This window comes from Hermetia illucens, chromosome 4 (genome assembly GCF_905115235.1).
Source record: "Hermetia illucens chromosome 4, iHerIll2.2.curated.20191125, whole genome shotgun sequence".
NCBI classification, from domain to species: domain Eukaryota; kingdom Metazoa; phylum Arthropoda; class Insecta; order Diptera; family Stratiomyidae; genus Hermetia; species Hermetia illucens.
In genome coordinates, this window is record NC_051852.1 from 134,340,882 (window position 1) to 134,366,810 (window position 25,929).

The 25,929-nt window shown below is 38.9% G+C and overlaps 2 protein-coding genes across 8 annotated transcripts in view; both read right to left on the bottom strand.

Annotated features, from left to right (window-relative positions):
- The window catches only part of LOC119653478 (cholinephosphotransferase 1), a 40,637-nt gene extending 39,925 nt beyond the window's left edge, over positions 1-712 (bottom strand). For 3 of the 7 annotated variants that reach the window (XM_038058105.1, XM_038058106.1, XM_038058104.1), the window contains exon 1: positions 221-712. In XM_038058105.1, coding sequence (XP_037914033.1) covers positions 221-435 — 215 coding nt within the window. In that variant the 5' untranslated portion in view covers positions 436-712. The remainder of the gene's footprint in view (positions 1-220) is intronic. The other 4 variants (XM_038058101.1, XM_038058102.1, XM_038058100.1 and 1 more) reach the window with 2 other exon arrangements.
- Positions 713-5,318: 4,606 nt separating this feature from the next.
- The window catches only part of LOC119656261 (growth factor receptor-bound protein 2), a 40,798-nt gene continuing 20,187 nt past the window's right edge, over positions 5,319-25,929 (bottom strand). The window contains exons 2-5 of the mRNA XM_038062679.1: positions 16,629-16,726; positions 16,422-16,541; positions 16,192-16,357; positions 5,319-7,289 (exon numbers count right to left, since the gene is read on the bottom strand). Coding sequence (XP_037918607.1) covers positions 7,116-7,289; positions 16,192-16,357; positions 16,422-16,541; positions 16,629-16,726 — 558 coding nt within the window. The 3' untranslated portion in view covers positions 5,319-7,115. The remainder of the gene's footprint in view (positions 7,290-16,191; positions 16,358-16,421; positions 16,542-16,628; positions 16,727-25,929) is intronic.

The following is a 25,929-nucleotide window of genomic DNA, read 5'->3' on the forward strand; positions in this document are numbered from 1 at the left end:
CTCTAATCAGGCCTGCGATTTATGAAATCGTATGATCTCCCCGTTCGCAAGATGAAGGGAGACGCTCCAATCGCGATTACGCCTCCGAGAAACGTCAGCGCCATGCACAAAAAAGTGAAACCGAATAGAAAGTGCCAAAAACACGTACGCAGAGTAGGACGTACCTGCCTAACCTCAAACTTCGTAACCAGTAGGAAGCCAGAAAACGTCCAGTACTTACGAAATTAGTATTAAAGTTGTTATGATGTTTACTGCCAGCCCGACGATCGTTATCAAATTGGGAGCCAGCCAGAGTGGCGTTTTCGACACGAGCCAACACCACCAAGGCTGCAGGAACGGATCCAATAAGCTGATACTGGTGCAGGAGTACTTGTGCTCCGTGAGCCTCTTCAACTGTGCCGGCGACAGGAGCTTCTTTTTGTAGAGCCACGGCATTTTCAAGTCACTTTTTTTCTCGTCCTGACGCTCGCACAAAACAACTGTCTCCGAACGTTTCAAATTAATTCAATCATTTAGCACACGCCACACCAAACTCCCGCGATTCCCGCTACTTTGTTTTGAACACACACGAAATTTTCACGTCCCCTGTACACCATAAAGACGTCCAGTTGGATGACAACTGGCAAATTGTCCGAATCGTCAATGGTTGCCGCTTCTCTCGTTCCAGCGCACGTTCGAGCGCATTTGTGTTACTGAATTGCCTGCTCGCACAATGTCACGATTCGAATAGTGACAGCTTGGAGATTTCTTTAGGGATGCCATGTGAAATTCAACTGAATATTTCCCGTAACTACCCGAAAAATATTTCCATTATTTGGTAGTTGAGTTTTCGTATTTAATTATGAAAAATTAGTGCCGTTAAAATATTAAAACAGAAATGTATGAGGTTTTTAATTCTAATGTATTGTAAAAAAATTTAACTTAAAGTCAGAAGCAATATCGGAAATACCCAAATCAGGGTAATAATCCAGATTTCAGATTAATTTATTGAGCCAAGAAAAGAAAAGAAAGAAAAGCTCAAGCATGACTAATTAAGTATGTAACGCTAACCTACGAAAATGTCTGGCCTAGGCCGTTACATGGTATAAAGTGACAAGGGGTAGAACTTCTTACTGGAAAACGAGAACAAGTTGGGAAACCGGAAACTTGACGCTTCAGGTATGCACATAGCTAAAAATTCTATTTCCCTCTATTTTTTAGAAGGCGATTTAAATAAATCATTCAATGGAAAGCCCTGTATTGATAATAGTCAACCTCATACGCTTCACATTGAGTTTAATATTATTAGCAAATGCCAAGAATTTAACCTACATCAGATAGAAAAAAGGGCTGGGAAGAATTAGATTCTTCTTGAATGGAATTTTAATATTTCACTCGAATGTCAATTATTCTCGTTAATTATGACGTCAGCATTTTATTTGTATGGCTTAGGACGCTGTTAATTCGCACGAAATTGATAAGTTTGAACTGCTTTAACTTTGACACTAATAGTTGGCTTTTCATGAAATTTGCCATGTGTATGCACGAGGCTGTCTCCTATGTCGGTGCAACACCTAGGATGAACTTTAGGGGTGTTTTTTAGTCAATTTCTAAAAGTTGATAATATACTATTAGTAAATTTATTTGTGCAGATACCGGAATGGGGCATCTCTCGAAGATTAGATTTCACATAAGTGCTTTACACAAAACCAGTTAGTTCGCGCGGAATGGCTAAGTTTGAACTGGTATAACTTTAGGGTTGATTGCCAGATTTCCATAAAATTTAGCACGTATATACGAAATATTATCCTCTATGCTGGTACAAAATTCGGAGGTCCTAGGATGAATTTAAGGGATTTTTTTAGTAAATTTCTAAAAGTTGGTAATACACTATTAGTAAGTTTATTTGAGCAGATATCGGAATGGAACATATTTTGAGGCCTAGATTTCATCTAAGTGCACTACTCTGATTTCTTTCGGATTTTTAGGTTGGGTAGTTTCCGAAAATGAGTCATGCCTCACTTTAAGTGCGTACATTTTGACTACTCACTAGCGCACTTTGCAATTCAAGACCAAACTAATATCAGTTGTGGAAAGTACTAATCGAGATCTTTCATTTGATACTCCACACGATTATATCCGGTGAAAAAAATTTTGGAATCCCCCTTTGCATGTGTGGGGAGCCCGCCTTTAAACTCCACCTAAATTTATGCCACTCGCTGTATCCGTGGGATTTCATGTCCACCAAATTTCGTTCGGATCGGTTTAGCCGTTTTGGAGAAATGTGCGTGTGACAGACAGACAGATAGACAGTGAATCGATTTTAAAACAAAACCTTAAAAAGGGAGTTTTTAAAAGCGCAGTCTTTTCTCAATGGTGGTAACAAACTGAGAAAGGGCTACCTTTTACTCGATTTGCGCAAGAACAGTGACCCAAGGCGAGAGGGATGAAGAGGACTGTGGGATTGCAGGGCATGTATTGTGGAGCCTAATTGGTAGAAGGAGGGACCTTCATTTAGGGGAAAAGCTAATGATTGCAGATATCGCAATGCATCGCAAGCTTGAGCTTGACCATGTGGTTGGCAATGCGTAAATGCAGGTTTTTACTTTCTGGCATTTCCCCCTGGGGTTTTGAAGTAAATAACCTCAGACTTAAAGGAATTAACGGTGAGGGTCCAACGGTTGAAATAAGCGATGACCCTATTGGTTAGGGGATTAAGAGACAGAGGGGCTAGTGAGCGCCTGAGACCATTCGCATATAGGATGGTGTCATCAGCGAAGAGGATTCCCTCTGACGCGGAGGACCATTGTCGTTGGGGGAAAAGGGCGGGTGAAGGGCTGCCTGAGTTGCCGTTCGTACGAGGGATAAGTTTACGGGAGGGAGGGGAATATCGTGGAGGCAGATGTTAAAAAGTTTGGGGCCTAGAATAGATCCTTGAGGGATTCCTGAATTTACCGGGAAGTCAATGGAGCGAAGTCCATCGAAGCGCACGTGGCAAGTTCTGTTGGAGATGAAGTCTCCGAGGATTCTGAATGAGAGGAGGGGGCAATTGGACTGAATTAGTTTGTAGAGCAAGCCCTCTTTCCAAAGTGAATCAAATGCCTATTCGAGGTCTAAGGCGCAGGCTACAGTGCAATGCCTATTTTTCAGATGATTAAGGATATAGTCTTGTAGATACAGGATTGCCTGCTCAGCGGATCTGTGGTTTTCGAACCGAATTGATTAAGTGGAATGATAGGGGAGTAGTCTCTATTAAGGTGACTTAGTAGGATACGTTCGAAAATTTTGCCAATATTGGAAAGAAGAGAGATAGATACGAGGCATCTTTGAGATCTTGCAGCCAATCGGTTAATTATTGAGAAAACTTGTGGGCCAGGTTTGAGGGATTTGAGGAGTTTCTTGTAAGATGCATTCAGTTCGGACCGAATAGCTCCATTGATTTAGCTGGACAGGTCTTTGATGATATCGGAGAGGAGACGATAGTCAGCATTGTTTCTGTTCTGTAACCGGTGAAATAATCGTTTCTTGCGCTGCGGTAGTCTGTTTTTATCGCGCACTAAGAGGAGAGTTGAGGGGGAAAGGCACTCGTATTTGTAGTAACCAGGTTCTTTAACTGGGGCATGTTTGGCAATTGTAGTTTCGAAGGCAGAGTTGAGTTTTCGGATGTATGCATCTAGCTCAACATTAGAGTGGATCTGATTTCCGACCGAATGGGCATATTGGAGCAATGGGTTGAATATTTTGATGAACTGCTCAACAACCAAAATATCGGCGAGTTGAAGGTCCCGCCAACTGAAAACGACGGATAAATGTTGGCCACCACCAAGCTTAAAAACCATAAGTCGCCAGGAGCCGATGGAGTTACCGCCGAATTGGTTAAATATGGAGGCGACCAATTACACCAAGTGGTTCATCAACTTGTGCCCAAGGTGTGGGTAAGCGCATCAATGCCTGATAACTGGCAAAGAGGCATTATCTGTTTCATACACAAAAAGGGAGATATCACACAGTGCAGCAATTATAGAGGTATCACGTTGCTGAGTACCATCTATAAGATTTTCTCCGCTATCTTACTAAACCGAATAGCCCCATACGCCCAGAACATCATGGCTTCACTCCAGGCAAATCGACAACAATCGAATTCGGTATCCCAACGAAATTGATAAGACTGACTAGGTTGACCCTGGCCAGATAAAAGCAGCAGGATCACTCTTAAGACCATTCAACATCAACAACGGTCTACGACAAAGGGATGACTTTATCATGCGTCCTCTTTAACCTGGCCCTCGAGAAAGTGATCCGTGATGCTGATGTAAATGCAAGAGATACGATCCTCTTTAAGTCCACCCAACTACTGGCCTATGCTCACGATATCAACATCATGGGAAGAACCACCCGAGACGTACAAACTGCCTTCATCCAGATCGAGGAGTCGGCAATTGGCTCGACATCTTGGAGCTGTACATCAATGAAGGTAAGACAAAGTATATGGTGGCAACGTCAGCACCGAAAATAACCAACCAACAACATCAAATCACACTGGTCAAACGGGAAGAATAAAGATTACAACTTTGAGACCGTTGATAATTTCTCCTATCTAAGGTCGAAAATCACAACCGATAACAACTACGATGATGAAATCCGCGCACCGTTTTTGGCAGAGAACAGAGCCTATTTCAGCTTACAAAAACTGTTCCGCTGGAAACGTCTCACCATACGGTCAAAGCTCTTAATGTACAAGACAATGATCTTGCCAGTCCTCATGTATTCCTCGGAGATTTGGGTTCTTAGCAAGAAGAATTGCGAACAGAACGCAGAATTTTTGACCCCTTACATGAGGATGGACGATTCCATGATCGTCAGGTTGTGGATAAAATCCGGCTCAATAGGTTACGGTGGGCGGGTCACTTAATCCGTATGGATGAGGATGATCCAGCCTGAAAAGTCTATAAGGGCAATATCTAGACTAGGCAGACCCTGCCTGAGATGGAACGATGGCTTAGGTCAGGATGCTAGACAGCTTTTAGGGATATCGAATTGGTGGACTTCTGCGCAAAACAGGGATGTCTGGAGTTCCTGTATTAAGACAGGCCTAGACCGGATACCGGTTGTTGCGCCGTTGATGATGATGATGATAAATATCAACAAATCTAACACTAACACAGCTTTTATTCGAAAGGCCAATAATTATGCCTTCTCAAGCTCTCGAAAATCGAATCATATAACTAAGAATCAGCACAGGAAAATTCATAAGCTGATATACTTTTAATCCAAATATAATTGGTGTTTCCTTTAAATTAAATTAATAAAAATGAATAATACAAATATGTTTACATGAAGTTAATAAAAAATCCGCAAATTTATTCATTGAACTCCTACATATCATATTTCTTTGTGTATCCTGGGCAATCTATGTTGAATGATGACAATGAGAGGGACAAAAACCAAATAAAATCATTATGCATCTTATCATATCAAATATTAATTATATTTACTTAATTTTAAAATATATATGTATATGTATTGAATGAAAAACTGTAACTAAATGATGAAAAATATTACTTCTTGTATACTATATATGCGGTTGGAGCTAATATTCAAAAAAACACATTGTCTTCTCCGCACTTATTACACATAATATCCCAGTACATAATTTAATCAGTTTGTTTTCAATTTATTAAATTTAATTTTCATTAATACGTAAATCTTATAAACTCAATTAAAATGGCAAACAATTTTATAGACGATAAAAATGCAAAGATTCCGTTTTGAGGAAGACAAAATGTAGACGACGAAAAGAAGAATTTGATTAACATCAGAATAGAGAAACAATAATGAATTAGAATTTCAAGTCAAAAAAGAGATTAGAATGTGCCCTAATATTAAAAACATCGAATAACTTCCCCAAACATTTTCTGAATAAGATCATGAGCCGATATTATTTACATGAAATAAAGACATATTAATGCAATAAATCTCTTGACGAAATTTTCGGGATAAATTAGTGGAAAATGTTCAATTGAAAATTATAAACCCAATCTCGGTTTGCGCCGCGAGCAAACCAGTGGAAATCGATTCCTCCGATTATTTTATAATGGCTAATATCTAGCATCTAATACAATATTTAGCACTTTTTTACTTTTGCTTTGAAACATCTTGCGTATCATATTTGTATATAATAAAGCGACTTACATTACTGAGAAACTTTCCAATTCTCATGTCTAATGTTCACAAGCCTAAATCAGATTTCTTAGCAACTATAAAGCGTAGCTAAGGTGGAGGAAAATAGTTTATGACAAGCTACTTACCGCTGTCGCAAAAAAAGAACAAAATTAAAGGTGTTTATCTATACGACGCAGTTACTTGGTGCGTTGCCTTCAATTTTCAACGTATTTATCTCTTGTAAAATACACTGAAAATCGTACAATGTCGCATCAAAGTAATCCGTACCGCATTGACAAACGAAAGTCCAGCAAAATAATCTCTCTTGATAATTTAATCAGAAATATATTATTAGTTTTCAATTGTCACGAAAAATTTCCATTTTCTAGGGGCAATACAGAAAAATACAACTATTGAGATTTCTTAATAGAGGCTTGCAAATGACTTCTATACTCTTTTCTAAAAACGAAATCGAAGAAACGCAATAACCTGCACTTACAAAAATACCAAAAAGTTGTGATTAAATGAGTATATAACAACCATTGTTCAAGTATGCAGAATATCTGATGGAATATGTAAAAATTTAGTGCAATATTTGTGTTTTCTCTTTTCGTTTATTTCCATAAAATATATTGTTTGATTATAATATTAAAATAGAAATTATCAATATAAATTGTTTGTGTTTGTGTCGTTCTGAAAAAAACTTGAAATAAAATCGAAAACACAAAGCAAACATTTTCAAAATCAGTGCAAAAGGCTTTTTTGTTTTGTATCATGTTTGTTAGTATTGTGTTTTTCACGTGTTTTACATAAACAATATTATCTTTCTGCTTCGCATTAAGTTCATTTTTTTTGTCCACTTTATCCGAACTTGTATTCCTTCTTCCTTACTTTCATTATGTAGAGACTTTAGCCACAACTCATATCGACAAAAGATAAAAGAAATAAATGTTTAAGCATGTTTAGTGTTTCTATTATGAATGGTATGGCGCAACATATGTTGCTGGGAATAATCCTTTGCGATTGCCAATTTCACCATTCCACCAGTGCTCGTCGGAACGATCTGTTACAGTAATTACATCGCCTCGCCGGAAGTCCAATTCTCCAGATTCTTGTGGCTCGAAATCATATAAGGCTTGCACCAATATCTGAAATTGAATTTTGATTTAATATTGGATTGCGTGATAACTCCGTTTAAAATACATAAACTAATTATAGAAATCTAAGCAAGTGAAGAGACTATAAATAGGAAGAGAAGGAACTATGAGCAGTACACACTTGCTACTTATTGATTTATTCGTAGAGCTACAATCATCGATTGAGTAGGATGAACTACTTTAACGATATATTGTCCTCAAAAGGAATCGCTTCTGATTTGATCACTTAATAACACATTGGGCTACTGCTGGTTTCAACCATGGAAAGGTTATTTTTACTAAAACTCTTAAGAGTGTGGGCGGAATCTAAGAACAACTTTCAATATTATAATAATAATAATCGTTGGCACAACAATCCATATTGGATCAGGGCCTTGAAGTGTGTTAGAGCACTTCATTCAAGACCGTAACGGTACACTACAGAGCACTGTAGGAGGCAATGTGGTCAGCATTACGCTCGCCCGAGATTATTACCCCGATTTGACTCAGGTACTCATTCACAGCTGAGTCGACTGGTATCCGACGTCAAATCACGATACAAATCCCACTGCCGCCAGCGAGATTTGAACCGCGACCTTCCGTACGACAGCCTTATGCTCTAACCACTCAGCTATCCGGACAATATTATATCATGAAGTAATCATCCAAGTCACGGAATGACTGTCTGAACCCAATTTACTTGTCAGAGAGCTAATGAACAACAAACTTGACAACAACATACTTATTCCCAAATAATCCAAAATAGAAACGGTTGTGCTTAGAGGCCAGATCGGTGCAGGAGCACTTAGACACTGAATAGGTATTACTGAGACGACAGATGAAGGGGGAAGACGAGTTTTTCGTGGCCTAACATGAACAAACCAAAGAAATTGACCCACTTTGGATAAGAGGTAGGCGTTGACAAGGTCTCCCCTAAAGAACATCAACAAGATTGTCCTGGAACACAGGATAGAGCTTCTGATTGGACACATTTAATGCAACTTAGACAACCGAAATTGGACTACTCTGGATTGTTCAGCCCTCCCAGGTGCCAATTGCAGTTAAATGTACCGGTCGCATAATCGAAATAAAAACAAGATGAAATACTGGAAGCTCGCGCTTCGGGTATAAAGGTTTTGTGTTCATTTTATGTAAGAAACTTCAACGCACATTTTTCTATCCGTATATAGCTACAAATCCAACATAGCAATTTCTATATACGCAGTCACATGTTTTCTCTCTCTTAGAAAATGCATAGAATGCGAAGATTGTGTGAAACAATTGAGGGAATATAAGTTCCTTGGTTTCCTGAGAATTCGTTATGACAGCGGGATTTAGCTCAGCTGAAAAATGTTATATGAAATTTTGTTTCTTGTCGAAAGCAATCATTTTCAAGTGTGTAATTTCTATAAACGCAGGTAGCTAAAATGTCTATAAAACTATTATGTACTTGAAAGGTGTGACGCGAAATTTTGTAGTGTTCTACGTAAGACAGTGCTTAACTTAGATTATAGCAAAGCCTCGTGGAAAAGTGTTAACTGAAGAAGAAAAAGGCCAACTTGCCAGAATGGAAAATTCGGGCTGCACAATGAGAGCGATGTTGAGGGAAATTGGTAGATCCGACAGAGTTGTACGAATTTTTTTTAGATTAAAGGGAAAATACGGTACAAAAAACATCCGCGTGGAAATAAAAAAATCAGGAAAAGAGAAATCGCTTTGATTAAGGGGGAAACTACTAGAAACAAACTTTGGGTCGTTCCAGGTCATGTCAAAACTACTTTTTCCTATTAAGAAGAGACGGGTGCAACAGATTTTTCATGCTGATAACAGCATTAAATACAGGGTGCGGCAGCATAACTTCCTTTTTGAAAATGCGCGCCACTCAGTTAGTTGATGTCATAGCGGAGCGCTAGTGGTCTCGTTCAAGAGGGGATACTGTAAAGTTTTGTCCCGACACGGTTCAGTCGCCATCATCCGTTGGAATAGTGAGGAGCGTGCCTTTGCCGTTGAGGTTTACTTTTCAAGCGGATGTTCGGTTATCGCAACACAGCGTGCATTTCGGAATCGCTTTAATTTAGCCCCGATGGCTCCCGTCCCAGACCGCAAATCAATTGTTACATGGATCACTACATTCAGACAAACTGCAAGTGCGACAAAAGGAAGAACTGGAGCATTGAAGCAGTGAGAGCGTCAATGTTGCGATCGCCACGGCGTTCTGCGCGCAAACACGCATCTGCCCTTGGACTATCCCGATCTTTCTGTGAGAAGAATTCTTCGTGATGATCTTCATTTTCATCCCTATAAGATGGCGATAGTGCAGGAACTTTCAGAACGTGACTTCAATTCTCGGATGAACGCGTGTGAGCTTCTTCTTGATGTCGTTCCCGAGGGTGCTATTGTTTTTTTAGCGATGAAGACCATTTTCATTTGTGTCGGTCGATTAACAAACAAAACATGCGCTACTGGGCTGACGCCAACCCTCGAGAATTGCATCAAAAGATTTTGCATTCACCCAAAGTCACATTGTGGTGTGCAATTTCCTCAGCTGGAATTATTGGTCTCTGGTTTTTTGAGGAAAATGAGGTTACAGTGACAGTGAATTCGGACCGGTATGTAAACATGCTACAGAATTTTTTTTTCCCACTGCTAGAAAATTTGGATTTGGGGGACACTCGCATCGCATCGATGGCTGTTTTGAGGGAACGCTTTCCAGAGCGCCTTATCTCAATTAGAGGCGATTTGGAATGGCCGGCACGCTCTCCCGATCTGTCCCCTTGTAATTTTTTTCTATGGGGTTTTTTGAAATCCCGTGTTTATGTGAACCGTCCAAGAACCCTACAAGATTTGAAGACCAACATCTAAGAAGAAATTGCCAACATAACACCTGCTATGCTAACAAGAGTCATGACAAACGCCAGAAATCGGTTTACGCAATGTATGGAGAATGGGGGACGTCACCTAACAGATTTGATCTTCAAAACAATGAAAATAAAAACTTTAGACATGTACCTACATTATAAAAAATAAATAAATATTTTCCGATGCATACAATAGTTTTTATTGAGTTTTGAAAAAAGGAAGTTATGCTGCCGCACCCTGTATAAAAAGCTTTTAAAGCAACTCGTTTAACACCGACACATAATAAGGCTCGTCTCGAATTGACTAGATCGTAGATGAAATTGGAAGAAGAATGGAAGGCAGTAATTTTTTCGAATGAGAAGAAGTTCAACCTTTACGGCCCAGCTGGATTTAGCGGATTTTGGCACGATCTAAAGAAATGAAGCTGCTCGAATGTGTCGCAACTTTGGAGGCAGCAGTGTTGTAGTTTGGGGGCATTTGCTTTTCCGGGTAAGCTTCGACAGAGAATCGTAGCAACCAAAATGAACTCAGTAATTTATACTGAGCTTCTGGAAGCCATTTTGGTGCCGCATTTAGATGAGAATAATAACATTGGCTGGAATTTCCAACATGATAACGCTGCGGTACACGTTCTTACCAATTTTCGTGACAATCGGTTTAGCTGTTTCCGAATGAATTGGGTGTGACCGACAGACAGACAGACACCGACTTCATTCTAATGTGTAATGTGTGTAAACACAAAACTTTAACAAGATGGGTTTAGCACTTTCAAAAACTGCCAAACCTAAGACGACATGGAATGGACTTTTTGTTGTTCTAGTGGAACTAAATTGAGGCCATGTCCCCGAGAATTTCGAATTATGATGAAGTAAAGACAGCCTATTATCCCGACCAAATTGAGAACACTCTCTAGGCTGACTTCGAAAGTGCTAATCTAGAAAAAAGCAGCAGGATCACTCTCGAAACCCTTCTACATCAAAAATGGCCTAAGACAAGGATGCTCTATCATTCATCCATTCCAACCTACCCTCGTAAAAAATTTGCATAATGTTGATGTAAATACTAGAGGCAATATCGACTTCAAGTCTGTCCAACTGCTGACTTAAGCTGACGATATCGACATTATGGAAAGAACAACCAGTCGGCAATCAACGCGAAATGTTGGACTACACTTTAATGAAGGCAAGACGAAATTTATGGTGGCAACTTCAGCACCAAAAAAGAAGGAAACAAAAACATCGAATAGCACTGATCAATTGAGAACAATAAAGATAGGGAAATACCACTTTGGTTGATCATTTTTCCTATAAAAATCGAAAATGTAAACCGCCTAACAGCCATGACGAGGAAATCTATGCACGATTGTTGACAACCAACAGAGCCTATTTCTGCTTAGAACAAGTTGGGAAACCGGAAGCTGGGCGTTTCAGGTATGAAAGGTTTCGTGTATTTCTTTTACAAAGACATTTGAGTGGGAATTTGTCCCATTAATACGTAACATGTAATGTACGCATATATTATGTGAGAATATCCACTTTCGAGTGATATTGACATTCAAAATCTTGAATTTCCAAAGAAGTGACAATTTTGACTTATTATAACTTTGTTAGTAATGTGCGATTTCCACCAAACTTGGTAGGATCAAGCTCTATATTATAACCTACATTGCAATCGTGGTATTAGGATAAACTTAGGGGGGATTCTGCAGCAAATTACTAAAAATTATAGTTCTATACTATTATTAACTCTATTTGGAGGGATATCGGTATGGAAGGTATTCCGAAGCCTCTTGATTTTTTCAAATTTTTCGGTTGGGCAGTTTCTGAGAATGGCCCCGTGAAATAAATGACCAATTTCGACCCCCCGAACTTCCCGCCTTTCCAACAAATGTCAAAACTAACACCAGCTTCACTAATCGAGACCTTTCATTTGATACCTCACGTGACTATCTTTGGTGAAAAAAAAATGTACGCCATCTTTTGCATGTATGGATACCTCCCCTTAAATTCTCTGTTAAAAGATGTAACTCACTGTATGCGTGAGCGATCACAGTTCCCACCTTTCCAACAAATTTGATGTCAATCGCTGCTACAGTCTCCGAGAAAAATACTTGTGACCGACAGACAGACAAACAGACAGACAGTAAACCGATTTTCGTAAGGTTTTGTTTTACACAAAACCTTAAAAACTGTTCCGTTCGAAATATATCGCCATGTGGTCAAAATTCTTATTTTACAAGGCAATGAACTTGCCAGCCCTCATCTATTCCGTGGGAACTTGGATTCCTAGCAAGAAAAAATTCGCACTCTTAGTCGCTTTCGAGGCAATAATCTAGAAGAGCCCATAAAGTACAATAATAAAAGCGAAGAAAATCTGTTCTTTTTGCTTGATTCTAAGTACGCTCATAAAGCCCTATTTAATAAATTTTGTCAAATTTTTTGATACCATAATTTTACCGCTTGCGGCAACACTGGTAGCAGAATATTAGTCCTTCCCATATACTGCGTTAACTTATATTTTTGAAACCATCATAGTTGCAACAGAAGAAAAATAAATGTAGACAATAATGTAGACATTTGTATAAATTTGGACCAAAGAATCACGACGAGATGACCACATTACTGCAGATTGATGGATGTCGATAGTATTACCCGAGTCCTGGATAAAATTCAGAATTAAATGTATAAAATTGGTTGAGAAATTCCTGAGTGAATAGCAAATCGAATGATATTAGTACCTTTGAAAAAAATCTATAGTTCAGATAAGTGTCTCAGGTCTTAAATAGATTATCACCCGAAAAATGCCTAGAAATTACCACCGTCACACAAGTTCTGGCCCAACATAATTTCAAACGGTGATAAACTGCTTCGATGTAACAATCAAACGTCAATTGATCGGCAGTGATTAGGATACATATATACAGTGGTGGTCAAAAGTTTGGAAACTTCTCTGTGAAGAGAATCAAATGCTAGTAAAATTTTTATTTTTTGATGTATTTCAAACAATTTTTTTGTGTTGAAGCTTTCTGTATATTTTTTCGCATGGATGTAATTGCTATGAATTTAAATTTTTAAAATACAAAAAAAAAATCAACAAAAATTGAACTCGTAAAACGTTTAACCGGTCAAAACTTTGGAAACTTTTTTTTAACGTTGGATATTACAGTTTTTAAAAGATACCTCATACTAAAACACTTATAAATGGGATAAAGGAACTAATAATAAGTGCAATCGAGAATGGTAACACTTTATGAGAAGTTGGAGTGCTTTTTGGTGTCAGGAAATCTACGGTATGGAGAGTCCATAAAAAACGGAAGGAAAGGGGTACGGTAGATCGTTCAAAAGGAGGTGGAAGCCTTAAAGAAATCAATGCGCAGATCCTTGGTTAACGCTGCATGAGACAATCTGCACAAAAATAGTACACATGTTCGAAAGAAGCTGCTGAATTTTACAATGTTCAAATATCAACACCAGCTGCTTGGACTAATGGGATGACGGCCATCAAAAAAACCTTAGATTTCAAAGAAAAATATGAAAAATAGATAAAAAAAATTGCCGAAACTCATAAAGATTGATCAGTCGCTGATTGGGGTCGCATTTTGTGGAGCAACGAAAGCAAGCTTAACCTGTTTGGTTCTGATGGAATTAGATATATTCGCCATCCAGGTCGAGCCAGGAATGATCCCAAACACAGGTATCCATAAAGAAGCATGGGCGGATATCAGTTTTGTGTCAAATTTTCGGCACTAACAACATTTATTATAGGGTGCTTTCCTCGTGATGGTATTGGTCCATTAATTCAAGTTCAAGTAGTTATGAGATCATCTATGGGAAAGCACATGTTATTATATGCTCATGTCAAGATGGGAAAATACTGGTTCTTCTCACAGAATAGCGTTCCTAAGCACACGACCAGTTTGTTCAGAATTGGTCAAATGACAATCAAGTTGCAAACATAACCTGCCCTTTTTAAAGTCCTGACCGGAATCTTATTGAGTATCTTTGAGAAGAGATATTTGAGATCAAAACTTTTCTAAACCAGCTGAACTAATGGCTGCTCTCCAACAAATAGTTCACAACTCTAGTTGATGTAATAATGAACTTAGTTGGGTAGTTGTTTAGGATATGCGGGATCCTAAGTCCACATCCACTTGATGGTGGACCGGACTAAATGAGGAGCAACTTACTCCCACGTTTTCTAGTCCATGGATCCCTAGTTTGGAGCATAGCACCCCAAGCATTAAAAATCAAAAAATGACTGACGGTTTCGTCCAGGGCAGAGGCAACTCATCAGACGCTGCCTCATTTCTGCCCTGGGAGCAGCGCGACCGAAAGTGCCAACAGGTGGAAAAACGCTTCCTTTTATCATCGCAGTTACAAGTGTTTGATTCATTTTAAATGAAAGTTTCCAAAGTTTAGACCTCTACTGTATATATAGAAGATCGATGTGCTAACCACTGGAAGACTCTTTCAAGTAAAATTGAAAAATGGGTTTTCCCAAAATTATACCGGACAGGCCCGTAAATGAGGTGTGTAAATTCCTTGGAAAGTTACAACACTTTCAGTCACTGAGTTCAAAATTTTTCATTGCTATCTGTTTATTTAATTTTACAGTACTTCCGGCGTTTATTAAGCGTAATAAATTCGCAACAATGGAAACTTTTTAAGAGGGAAAAAACGAGAATTCTTGGAAAAGTGAAGTTTATGGAGAGAATTTATTGCTCAAAACAATTCTCCACCTCCACGCCGGGTTAAATGAATCAGAAGTGTTCCCAACAAAAGGTATACAATGAAATTTCCAAACTCTAAGCAAATATATTCCGCATTAAACTTGTTCTTATCCAATCCCACACTATAAACAATTGTTGGAAATGTTAAAACATAAATCATCTGTGTATGGATGAAATTATAACTGTTTTTGCAATACTTTATTTCTGATTTTCTATTAAGATCCGATTAAATTATAAGCACACGCAATTGAAAGAGTAAACACAACACTCACATCCTCATTTAGTACGTGCGACAATTTAATTTTAAATGAAAAATGATTCACTAAAAACAGCTGCTAGTAAAGTATCATTCAATGTAAACAGAAGAAAGTCATTATTATGTGAATAACTCAATAAGTCTTAAATCAACTTCCAAAGATAAGACGAGTATGTGATAAGGTAACTCATGATATTTCCTATATGATGGCGAAGCGATTAATACTCCCACAAATTTATTCTAACCGCAAAGCAAGTAAAGTTGATTTGGAACACAAAGGAATTGATAAAAATTATATTATGAGAAAATGCATTCAAGATACTAAAGTATATCTAGTTGCAGTGAATCATGTTAAAATACATACTAGAAAAAGGAATCGGAATCCATATAGGGAAAACCTTAACAGCAAATATAATTGTTAGTAAAAATTAAAAACCTATGTGTGTAAAAGTCATCAATTGTGTCTAAAATTGGGAAGCTGTTTATGTAATATTACTTTACTATCATTGGAGAGAGTACACACTTTCACTGATACGGGCAAATTCCACGCAACAACCAATTTATTATCTAACCGAGATATGAATCAAAATACCGACAACAAACCACCTCAAGATATTGAAAGATAAGAAGCCTACCAATGTTTAGAATTGATAACAAAAAGAAACATGTTTCGTGGACAAACTTATGATTGAGCGGATGAGCAAGCGGAATTGACTCATATGAAGTTTAGGAGTTTAGAAAACGTAAAAACTGAATTTTATTCACAAGAGGTGATTTCCATACCACCTGGAAAATTGTATATTCCTTCCCATTGATATTAGAACATCTGACAGAAATCTAACTTTTCTCGTTAAAACTTATGACAACTGCTTGGATGTTCATTTGTGTGTTCATCCGAAATTCAATTAACTTATGAAAGAAGACGGAATGTTTTTTTCATTATTAACTCGACAGCTCTAGCTGCGAAACTTGGCCGAGCTATTTATTGAGCGTCATGTAATGATAATATCAAATTTGTCCTCAATGTGCTCATGCTTATATAATTTTTAATAGGATAAATTTTAACTCACCTCTTCAGGGACCATATCACGTAATTTAACATCCTGTGATCGTGATACGCTAGCATTCCGATGATAGTCTACTAATTCATTAAGTGAATTGAATTTCACAACCCAAAGGAAAAATTTACCATGTGCATCCCTAAGAACTTTGAAATGTTGCACACCATCGGGACATCTGTAATTGAATTGGATGACGCCATTGAATTCCATCGAAACTATTATGTTCAATATGTACTTACTTCACCGACAATGAAAAGTCACCAGGACTCGATTCACTTATTCGGATTAAGAAAGAACCTTCAGGTTTATTTGACAGTAATTTTTCGGCGTCGGCTCTCGTTATTCTACCATAATACCAGCTAAAAAATGTTAAAGCCAAAAGTTAACAAACACTTTCAAATTTGCCAAAAAAGTGAAATGATTTCTAGATAGCTTTCGATACTTACTCATGATTTTTCATTTCAATATAATTACTAGGGATCAGTCCTTCTTTGCCATCTAATTCAGCGCGGTACCAATTCATGTCATCTTCCATATTCAGAATCTGAAATTAAAAAATAAAAATATAAATATTTCTTGTTGTAAGCAATTAAACTGAAATTGCTTATTTTAAATTTTGCAGCCAATTTAGATCGAGAAATTAAAATTTGTTTACGATAGTTTAATTTAGTTTACTGAGGGGAGTCGCAGCTCCAAGCACTCAAGCCATAATTAGGCCCATTGTACGATCCTCGTAAATCATCTATTCAATGGCTTCCCGCCAGAGACAGAGAGTGTGCAGATTCTTCATTGAAAAAAACCTTACCAAGGTCTCTTCATCTGAGATCTGAAGAGACCGGGCAGCTGCATAAAAAGTGCAGGTCCGTTTCCTCCTCCTCCTCATATTGGCTGCGCATAGCCGAAACCAACATCCCAATCTATTCCATATGGATCCAGATCCTCGACAAGCCAATCTGTCAGCCTCCTCCTGTTTCATTCAGTCGGCCAAGTTTCAGCAGCACCTGATAAACAACTCCTCGTTGCTGTTTAGTGTTGATAACGCTGCCAGACTGTCGGAACAGATTCGAATGGGTCGACCCCACCATTTTTGCCGCAGATATTCTTCTGCTGACAATGAAATGCCTGGAATATGGTCGTCATTTTTCCGAGAGGTCGGGCCTGTTCCATAATCGGATTCCCCGCCCGATCCGCCCTCCATGATTGTTAAGGAATTTCCAGATAGACGCATGAAGGTATGATTGGCCGCCTTTCCACGTTTCAATGGTATCGAATTTATATGCGTCGTTGGCTGCTTTCCGTTTCACTTCCAAGTGAATGGGGGGTAGATTTAGGATGGCTTCAAGTGCCGCAGCCGGCGTAGTACTCATTGCTCTAGTAATACTTAGACAACCAAGCCTCTGAATCTGCGTTAGCAGCTTCCTACTGTTAGCAAAGTTCGATCTCGGCCACCAGACGATACATGCATACATCAAAATGGCTTTTATCATGGATGTATACGTCCAATGTATCCGTTTTGGTGAAAGTCCCCAGGTATTATCTATCGCATTTCTACAGCACCAGAGCAATCTGCAGGATTTCTGATATTGTTCCTGGATATGGTGCTTCTACGTTAACTTGCAGTCGAAATGTACTCCTAAATACTTGTATACGATAACTCGCAATGGGGAAAATAATATACATTTTTTCTTACATGGTATGAATAAAACTTCTAGTATTCACTTAAAATACAAAGGAAATACAGGCTGGTTGATATCTAAAACATATATCTGGATATACTGCAGTTTCATTTCCATGTGGACATTGTAAAAGTTTGGGAAAATTTAAAGCATTGAATAAATTAAAGGTTGAGCAGCAGATATTATAAAATTTTAAACCAAATTGACTTAGCAATAGCTCCCTGGAAAGTTAAAGTAAGCATTATTAGAAAAAAAAAATATTAATAATAATTAAGAAAACGTTATGGTGGGCCATGGCCATCTAGAAAGAAAAATCTTTGTTTTGCTGCACCCTGAAAAGCGCTGCTGAATAGAAACATAATAAAGCGTCGTTGCATGTCGATTTGTCGCATTATCATACATTGGTAAAACAGGCGACTTTGACTGTGATGTGAGTTGGCATCATTGTAAAACGTTTGACAACAATTATTAAGTTAATAGATTTTAACAGGTTTAAATGTAAGCGGCTTAAAAGATGTGCAGTTTCTTCAAGTTGTGGTAAAATCGTATACTTGACAATATGGACAGAAAAGCTAATATTTCAGCATCAAAAAAAGGAGCCGTTCCTGCTCTCATTCGTGGTAAACGGCAGATTTACCAAGAAATTAACTAATTAGAACGGGTGTGTGTGCGGATTATGGTTCGCAAAATAACTGTTAAGAAAATGCAACAAAATTTGCAGACTAGTTCGGTCTTTTGGTCCATTGGACATTGAAGCGTCGATGTGCTGAAGCTGGTCTCAAATCGTCTCAAATCTCAAATCAAGCTGGTCCCATAAAATAGGTAAAATTCATCAAAGATAAGGAACAAGTTCCACTTGAATTTCGCAAAGCAATACGAAACATTCACTGCAGCTGACTGGGAAAAGGTGGGACTTAAATGAAAAGTAATTTGAAAGGATTTACTATTTCAAAAATTAGCTGGGACTAATTGTGGTTTTTTTAGTTCTTGTTTAGTGACGATTCCACTTTGAAGACATTGACAGACCAATTTGTTTTCAGTCGACTATGATCAGGAGAAAAATACTACCCTTCATACGTTCAAGTAACTGTTAAACACCTTTCTTCCGTGATGCTTTGGGGAGCGGTAGTGAACAAATGTTCTGGATCCTTGTGCTTTATGGAAGGCAGCAAGAACCGGCGACAATATTTAAAAGCCTTAAACGAGTGGAAGCAACTAAAGATTCTACAATTTTTAAGCAAGGCAAGAAAGGCAGGGTACCATGTTGCGAAATCTGTTAAGGGATTTTCATCTAGTCCGCTCTTCCTTGGCCACCCAAGTCGCCTGATATCAATTCAATTGAAAATGATTGGAGTGCTTTGAAACAAAAGTTTTATCCACATGTGTGAGTGGATGGCGGACTTCGGAATCCCTTGATTTTTAAACAAAATTCTAATGTAGCATAGGCCAGCTTAGGGCTGAATTTTACAAGGCTTGTTTGAATTAATATAAGGGGGCAAATGCCAACTTGTAACCACATCACATCGGTCACGCTGCTCCCAGAGCAGAGGTGAGGCAGCGTCTGATGAGTTGCCTCTGCTCAGGACGAAACCGCAAGTCATACCTATGAAGAAAATTTTAGCACAAAATATTCGCGAAGTATGCCCGCGCAAATACACTTATCTCTTAATGCATTGAATCTTGTGTCAGTCAATTTCTAGAAGTTGGTAATATACTATTAGTAAGTTTATTTGAGCAGATATCGAAATGGGACATATTTTGGGGCCTAAATTTCATATAAGCTCACCATCTTTTTTTCGGATTTTTGAATTGGGTAATTTCCGAAAATGAGTCCTGTGTCACTTTAAGTCTGCACATTTTGACTGCTTACTAGCGTACTTTACAATTCACGTCAAAACTAACATCAGATTCGGAAAGTGCTTGTGTACATCACAATTCACGTCAAAACTAACATCAGATTCGGAAAGTACTAATTGTAACCTTCACTTGATACCCCACATAACTATCATCGATGAAAAAAGTTAAACTCCACGTAAATTTATGTCATTCACTGTATGCGTCGGATTTCATAGCTCCCATATGTCCACCAAATTTCGTTCAGATCGGTTTACCCGTTTTGGAGAAAAATGCATGTGACAGACGGCCAGACAGTGAATCGATTTTAATAAGGTTTTGTTTTACACAAATTCGGTCTAAGCCTGCCTTAATAAGGAACTCCAGACATCGCGCTTTTGCGCCGAGGTCCACTAATTCGATATCCCTAAAAGTTGTCTGGCGTCCTGACTTACGCCATAGCTCCATCTCAGACAGAGTCTGCCTCGTCTTCTTTTTCTTTTCTCATCACCAAATTAAATATATTAGGCAAAGATCGTTTATATCCCGAAAAGAGCAATCGTCATCTCGAAAGTCGCAATGGTTACAACTGTAATCATAAGCGAATGCAAAAAAAGGTAGAGGTAGCCGGGCACATCAAATATACTGCCTTGATAAAAAATTTACAAAAATACCGTCATGTGACGCCCCGCCTAATCCGTTTTAGAGTCTGTTGTTTTTGTTAGGTTGCCACATCTGTTACTAATATTCCCTCTAAGCATGTGTTTTCCTTTTCTTATAATTTAAAAAAATGGATTTGAATTAGCAATAATGCTGTATATCATTTTTTTAGACGAAGTAACAATTTTCATGGATGAATCCGAACCAAACAAAAATATTTGTGGACAAACAAATTGTAGATTTTGCACTACTATAATTCCCCGTTCAATTCAAGCGCTGGGGCGCCGCAATCGATGGTTATTACTTTCAAGGAGACAACGTAGATTTTGGTGAATAATCTTGTATCTCCATCCATTGCATGGCATAGATAGCAAATGGAAAAAAAGTGCAGCTGAAGCGCATAGAATGTTTGTGAAAATGTATGGTAACAATGCTGCAAGTGATAAATCATGTCGGCAATGGTTTCGACAATTCAAGGATGATGATTTTAGCCTTGATGGCTAGCGTCGTCCTGGATAACCGAAAAAAATCGAAGACGAAGAACTGGATGGATTACTCGATGAAGATGCGAGCCAAACGCAATATGAGTTTGCAAAATCATTGAGAGTGACACAGCAAGCAATTTCAGTACGATTAAAATCCATGGGATTGATCCACATACAAGGAAGCTGGGTACCTTATCATTTGTGCATTTGCGAGAAGCTGCTTCAAAGGCAAAAAAGAAAGGGTTTTTTTTGCATCGTATTGTGATTTGAGAAGTGGATATTTTATGATAATCCCAAAAAGAAAAAATACTACGGAAGACCGCGTCAACCGTTACGACCGACCCCAACATCAACACCAAAGCCGAATATCCAGGAGGACCTACAAGGAAATTTTGTATTATGAGCTTCTGAAATCTAGTGACTTCATTACGGACAATCGTAATAGACTGCAATTGATTCGTTGACCCTAGCGTAACAACAAAAAAGGCTAAAATACGAGCAAAGACACGGCAAAGTCATTCTTTTGCATGATAACGCCCGGCTTCATGTTGCAAACGTCGTGAAAAATTATTTTGAAACAGTCAAATGGGATATTTTACTGTATTCGCCAGACATTGTTCCTTCCGATTATTGGCTTTTCCGACGGATGCAGCACAGTTTAGCAGGTCATTGGTTCACTTCTTTCGAAGAAGTCAAAGATTGGTTTCAAATTTGGATCGCCTTTAAAGAAGAGAAATATTTTCCCGATGGAATTCGAAAACTGCCTTTAAGATGGGAAAATGTTGTAGCCAACGATGGAAAATATTTTGATTGATTCGTTTGTTTATCTTGTTTCGAAATAAATGCATTGTTAACAGACCGAATTAATTTGTACTCCCAATGGTTCTGGTGGTGGTTGGGTTCTTCAATGAATGTTGGTCTAGGGTAGACTATCCCCATTTTAATTTGCCGTGCAGTTTGGGTGCATCTGAATGCAACCTTCGAGGGTATACAATTTTCTAGGCACAGTTAACATTACGAAAAGCAGTCAGCAGTCATTTTTAAATCCTCATCTAGCAACAACTTTATACATTGGCTTACATTTGTACGAAAGAAAGTATAAATTTTAAAGGTCTATCAAAATGTTGTAGATGTTTTTTCGCTCGCCCAGGTTCCTTGGCAATTTTTGCAACTAATTACGTAGAGTATAGTGGAAATTGCAAGTTTGGATTAGGGGAAACTAAACTAACATGTTATAGATCAATCCAATGAATTACACGTTCTTTGAGGAAAAAGCTACAAACCTGTCCCACCCCTGCTAATTCAAAATATTGTAAGTTTATTTGCATCAAGGCCAAAACTATAGCGTACAAATCTGTCTGCTTTTCGGAAAGATGTTGCAAAAGGTTTTTAGCAAAAAAGCAAACTGTAATTTAGTCATAATCAGCCATCTGCGACAAAAGTGGAGGGGTCGCACCATTTGAATCGATTCCGACACTCGGGCGGCATTATCAGCACTAAGTGGCAACGACATATCAAGCCAGTTGATGTGGAGTTGTCATCATGTGGCCGACTGAACGAAACATTCCTGATGTGGGTGCCGGGGCAGTCTAACATCGCTGGTAATGACGATTCTGATAGACTGGCTCGCCGAGGGTCTGGATACACAATGGTGGGGCCAGAACCAGCTCTTGAAATCCGACCATCTACTGTCAAGTCTACTCTGAAGGGTGAAATTGCAAGGATTCACGCAGCCGAGTGGAGAAATTTGGACTCTTGTCGGCAAGCGAAAATCCTTGTGAAAGAGCCTAGGGCCACTAGAGCGGCATTTTTGTTGTCACTTAAGAAGTGGGACATGAAAACCATAGTAGGGCTTTTAACGGGACACTGCTCCTTAAATTTCCATATGGACAAGATTGTGGTAGTGGTTTCGGCTATGTGCAGCCAATGTGAGGAGGAGGTGGAGACGGCCCTGCTCTTTTTATGCAGCTGCCCGGCATCCTCAGATCTCAGACGAAGACACCTTGGCAAAGTTTTCTTCAATGAAGAATCTGCACACTCTCTGCCTCTGGAGAACGTTCTCAGATTCGCTAAAACCTGCGAACACCGTAGGCGGGAAGCCATTGAATAGGCACGGGGATAGTACAATGGGCCTAACAAAGGCCTGAGTGCTAGGAGCTGTGGCTCCCCCAGTAAAATAAACTAAAAAACCAGTCATAATCACGAATAATGGGTTATACTATATTTTCGCCGGAGAGAATGATTTCAACTGTCCCAATTTGCCTGAGACAATATCTAACCTCCACTCATCATATTTTGCTTATAACACAATGCAAACCAACAATTATCGTTAAAAGCTTTAATTATCATATATCGACGAACCGCAAACACTCAAGCATATCATAAAATCGTAAAACTTGATCTAGTCTCATAAGAGTGCAAAAACAAAACAGAATAAAAATTTTCCAGTTGCCTACTGCTTCTCAATACACAATTCAAACGACAAATAACATTCAAGAGTTTAAAAATAGAAAACAGATAAAAGTCTAGCAATATCCCACGTTTGCAGTCAGTATAAGCTGCATCAATGAATTTATACTACATCAATAAATTCATACTCATTTGGATTCCATACGCAAATCCATGTTAAATTGCCGTGAAGGTTGTTTCTCAAAACCATTACGGGCAAATTATCAAGCGCGGTCCTCTCTCAACTTATAATTAAAGTTAATCTTTGTAACCTTACTGTTATATCCATACGACTTTCTATTTTCGTCTTTGAATTCATAACACGGAATTCTGTCAGTCCCCAGATTGAATAGAATGGAAAGACGTAGATAATAGGATAATGATACAAATTCTGTGTACTATGAATTCATTTCCACCATCAGGTGACAATCAGATACGTCCCTCCTTGTTGCATTCCAGAAGTTTCCTCATTTTGTTAAATAGTCAAGTGAGTTCTTTGAAAATACACCTGCAAATCTCATTAAAAAAAATTACATCATTAACCTAAATATCAGGAGATGCAGATGCCAGATGAACCTGTTTCTATTGCAACTAACTCAATGGAGATTCATAGAATCACGCTTCGTCGTTAGTATCGATCTTTTTTTTATAGAAAAATGCAAGTGATATCTCATTTGTGCGGGGCCTTGCTTCTACACAACTTGTAAGGAAGTAAGTTTCCGGTTGTAGTAATAATGCAAACTTTTTTTACATAATTAATCATTAAAAGTATGTTTCGCGTAGAAATGTTCAAATGTTGGAAAATAAATGTAGCAAGTTTAACTCTTTAAACATTTGGGTGATCCTTCGTCTTATAGACCTATATGCTTCCTAAACGGCATCGGCAAACTTGTCGAACGGGTCATCTTCAATAGGCTTGTACCAATCACTGAAAAGGAGGGTGGTCTCTCAGACAAGCAGTTCAGATTCCGGTGACGGAGAGCACGGAGACGCAAATTGCAGAAAAAGAAATGGAGGCCAACAAAACTTGCGCGAAGAAAGCCTTTAATACGGCAAAATAATTGCGGCTTTAGCCAAATTGGGCGCTCCTAAGTACCTGGTGCGCATAGTCATGGAATTTCCCCGGGAGAGGATATTGTGTTACGATTCGGACGATGAACCTAAGACGTATACAACAACCTGCGGGGTTCCACAAGGATCAGTCCTCTCCTATGGATAATAATGTATGACGGAATTCTAAAGTTGCAACTACTCAAAGGAGTGATAATCGTTGGCTTCGCAGACGATATTGGAGTAACTATCGTGGCACACGATATTGATGAGGTCGAGGTACTCACAAACGAAGCAATTTTTGAAATCAGGTCTTGGCTAGAGGAAGCTGGTCTGACACTCGCGGAGCATAAAACCGAGGTAGTCTTGATTACCAAGCGCAGGAAGCAGACGTCGATAAAGATCAGGATTGGTGAACACATCATACAGTTGCAGCCAACGCTTAAATACCTAGGAGTCATGGTTGACCGAATACTGAAATTCAAATCCCATCTTGAAAATTTAGCAACCAAGGCTTCCGGAGTGGCTACATTGTTGGCAAGAATGGTCCTAGGCAAAGCCTTCGGCTTCTGATCTCGAGAGTTGTTAGCTCCATCTTGCTTTATGCAGCTCTAGTCTGGGCACCGTCTTTGAAGGTGGAGGCAAACAGAAGAAAAATCGCAACTCCATACCGATTGAGTGCATTGCGAACGTCATGAATCAGATGAAACAGCTTGTGTAATAGCAGGCATAACCCCCATCAATACCTTGGCGAACGAGGGTCGACGCCTCTATGACCATGGAGTATGCAATCGGCGAGTCCTATACCTATCGTCGGCAATTGGTACGAAGTGAACCTATTTTGGAATGGCAAAAAAGATGGGATGATTCATCTAAAGGATGCTGGACACACAGAATTATTCCAGATGTCTCTAAATGGATCAAACGAAGGCACAGTGAAGTTAGTTACCACCTAACTCAATTCCTAAGCAGACACGGAGGACACCGTGCATACCTTTATCACTTCGGGCGTGACGACTCCCCGTATTGCCCGACATGCGTTATGATTCCGGAAGATGCGGAGCATGTTGCAACTGCCCGCGGTTCGCCGCACACAGAGTGGAGGCGGAAATTGACGCAGAGGCACGGTTGACATCCAAAAATATCGTGGGCCACATGCGAGCCTCTGAAACATCTTGGATGGCGGTGGCAAAATTAATAAAAGCGATCCACAATCTGCTGAGGAGGGAGGAGCTTCGGAGGAAAGTTACAAATAACGACAGAGACACAGTTCATAACTGATCCTGCCCCGCGATGTAATACCGAAATGGCAGTAACGAGGGGTAAGCAAAGGAGAAGGAGGTGGTTTTAGTGAGTAAAAGTCTCACATAACCGTCTGGCAAGAGCCAGCGGTAGTTAAAAAAAAACAGACAGACAGACATTGAATAAGGTTTTGTTTTGCAAACAAAACCTTAAAAAGAACGCAACTATGGAAACTATAATGGTAAAAACTAATATTTACAGAGACTAACCGAGCCTGAGAGTGGATAAGGGTATCTATTTATCTGGTGGATAACCGAAGTGTAGTAGTCGATTAAATACTTCTTTTGAGTCAC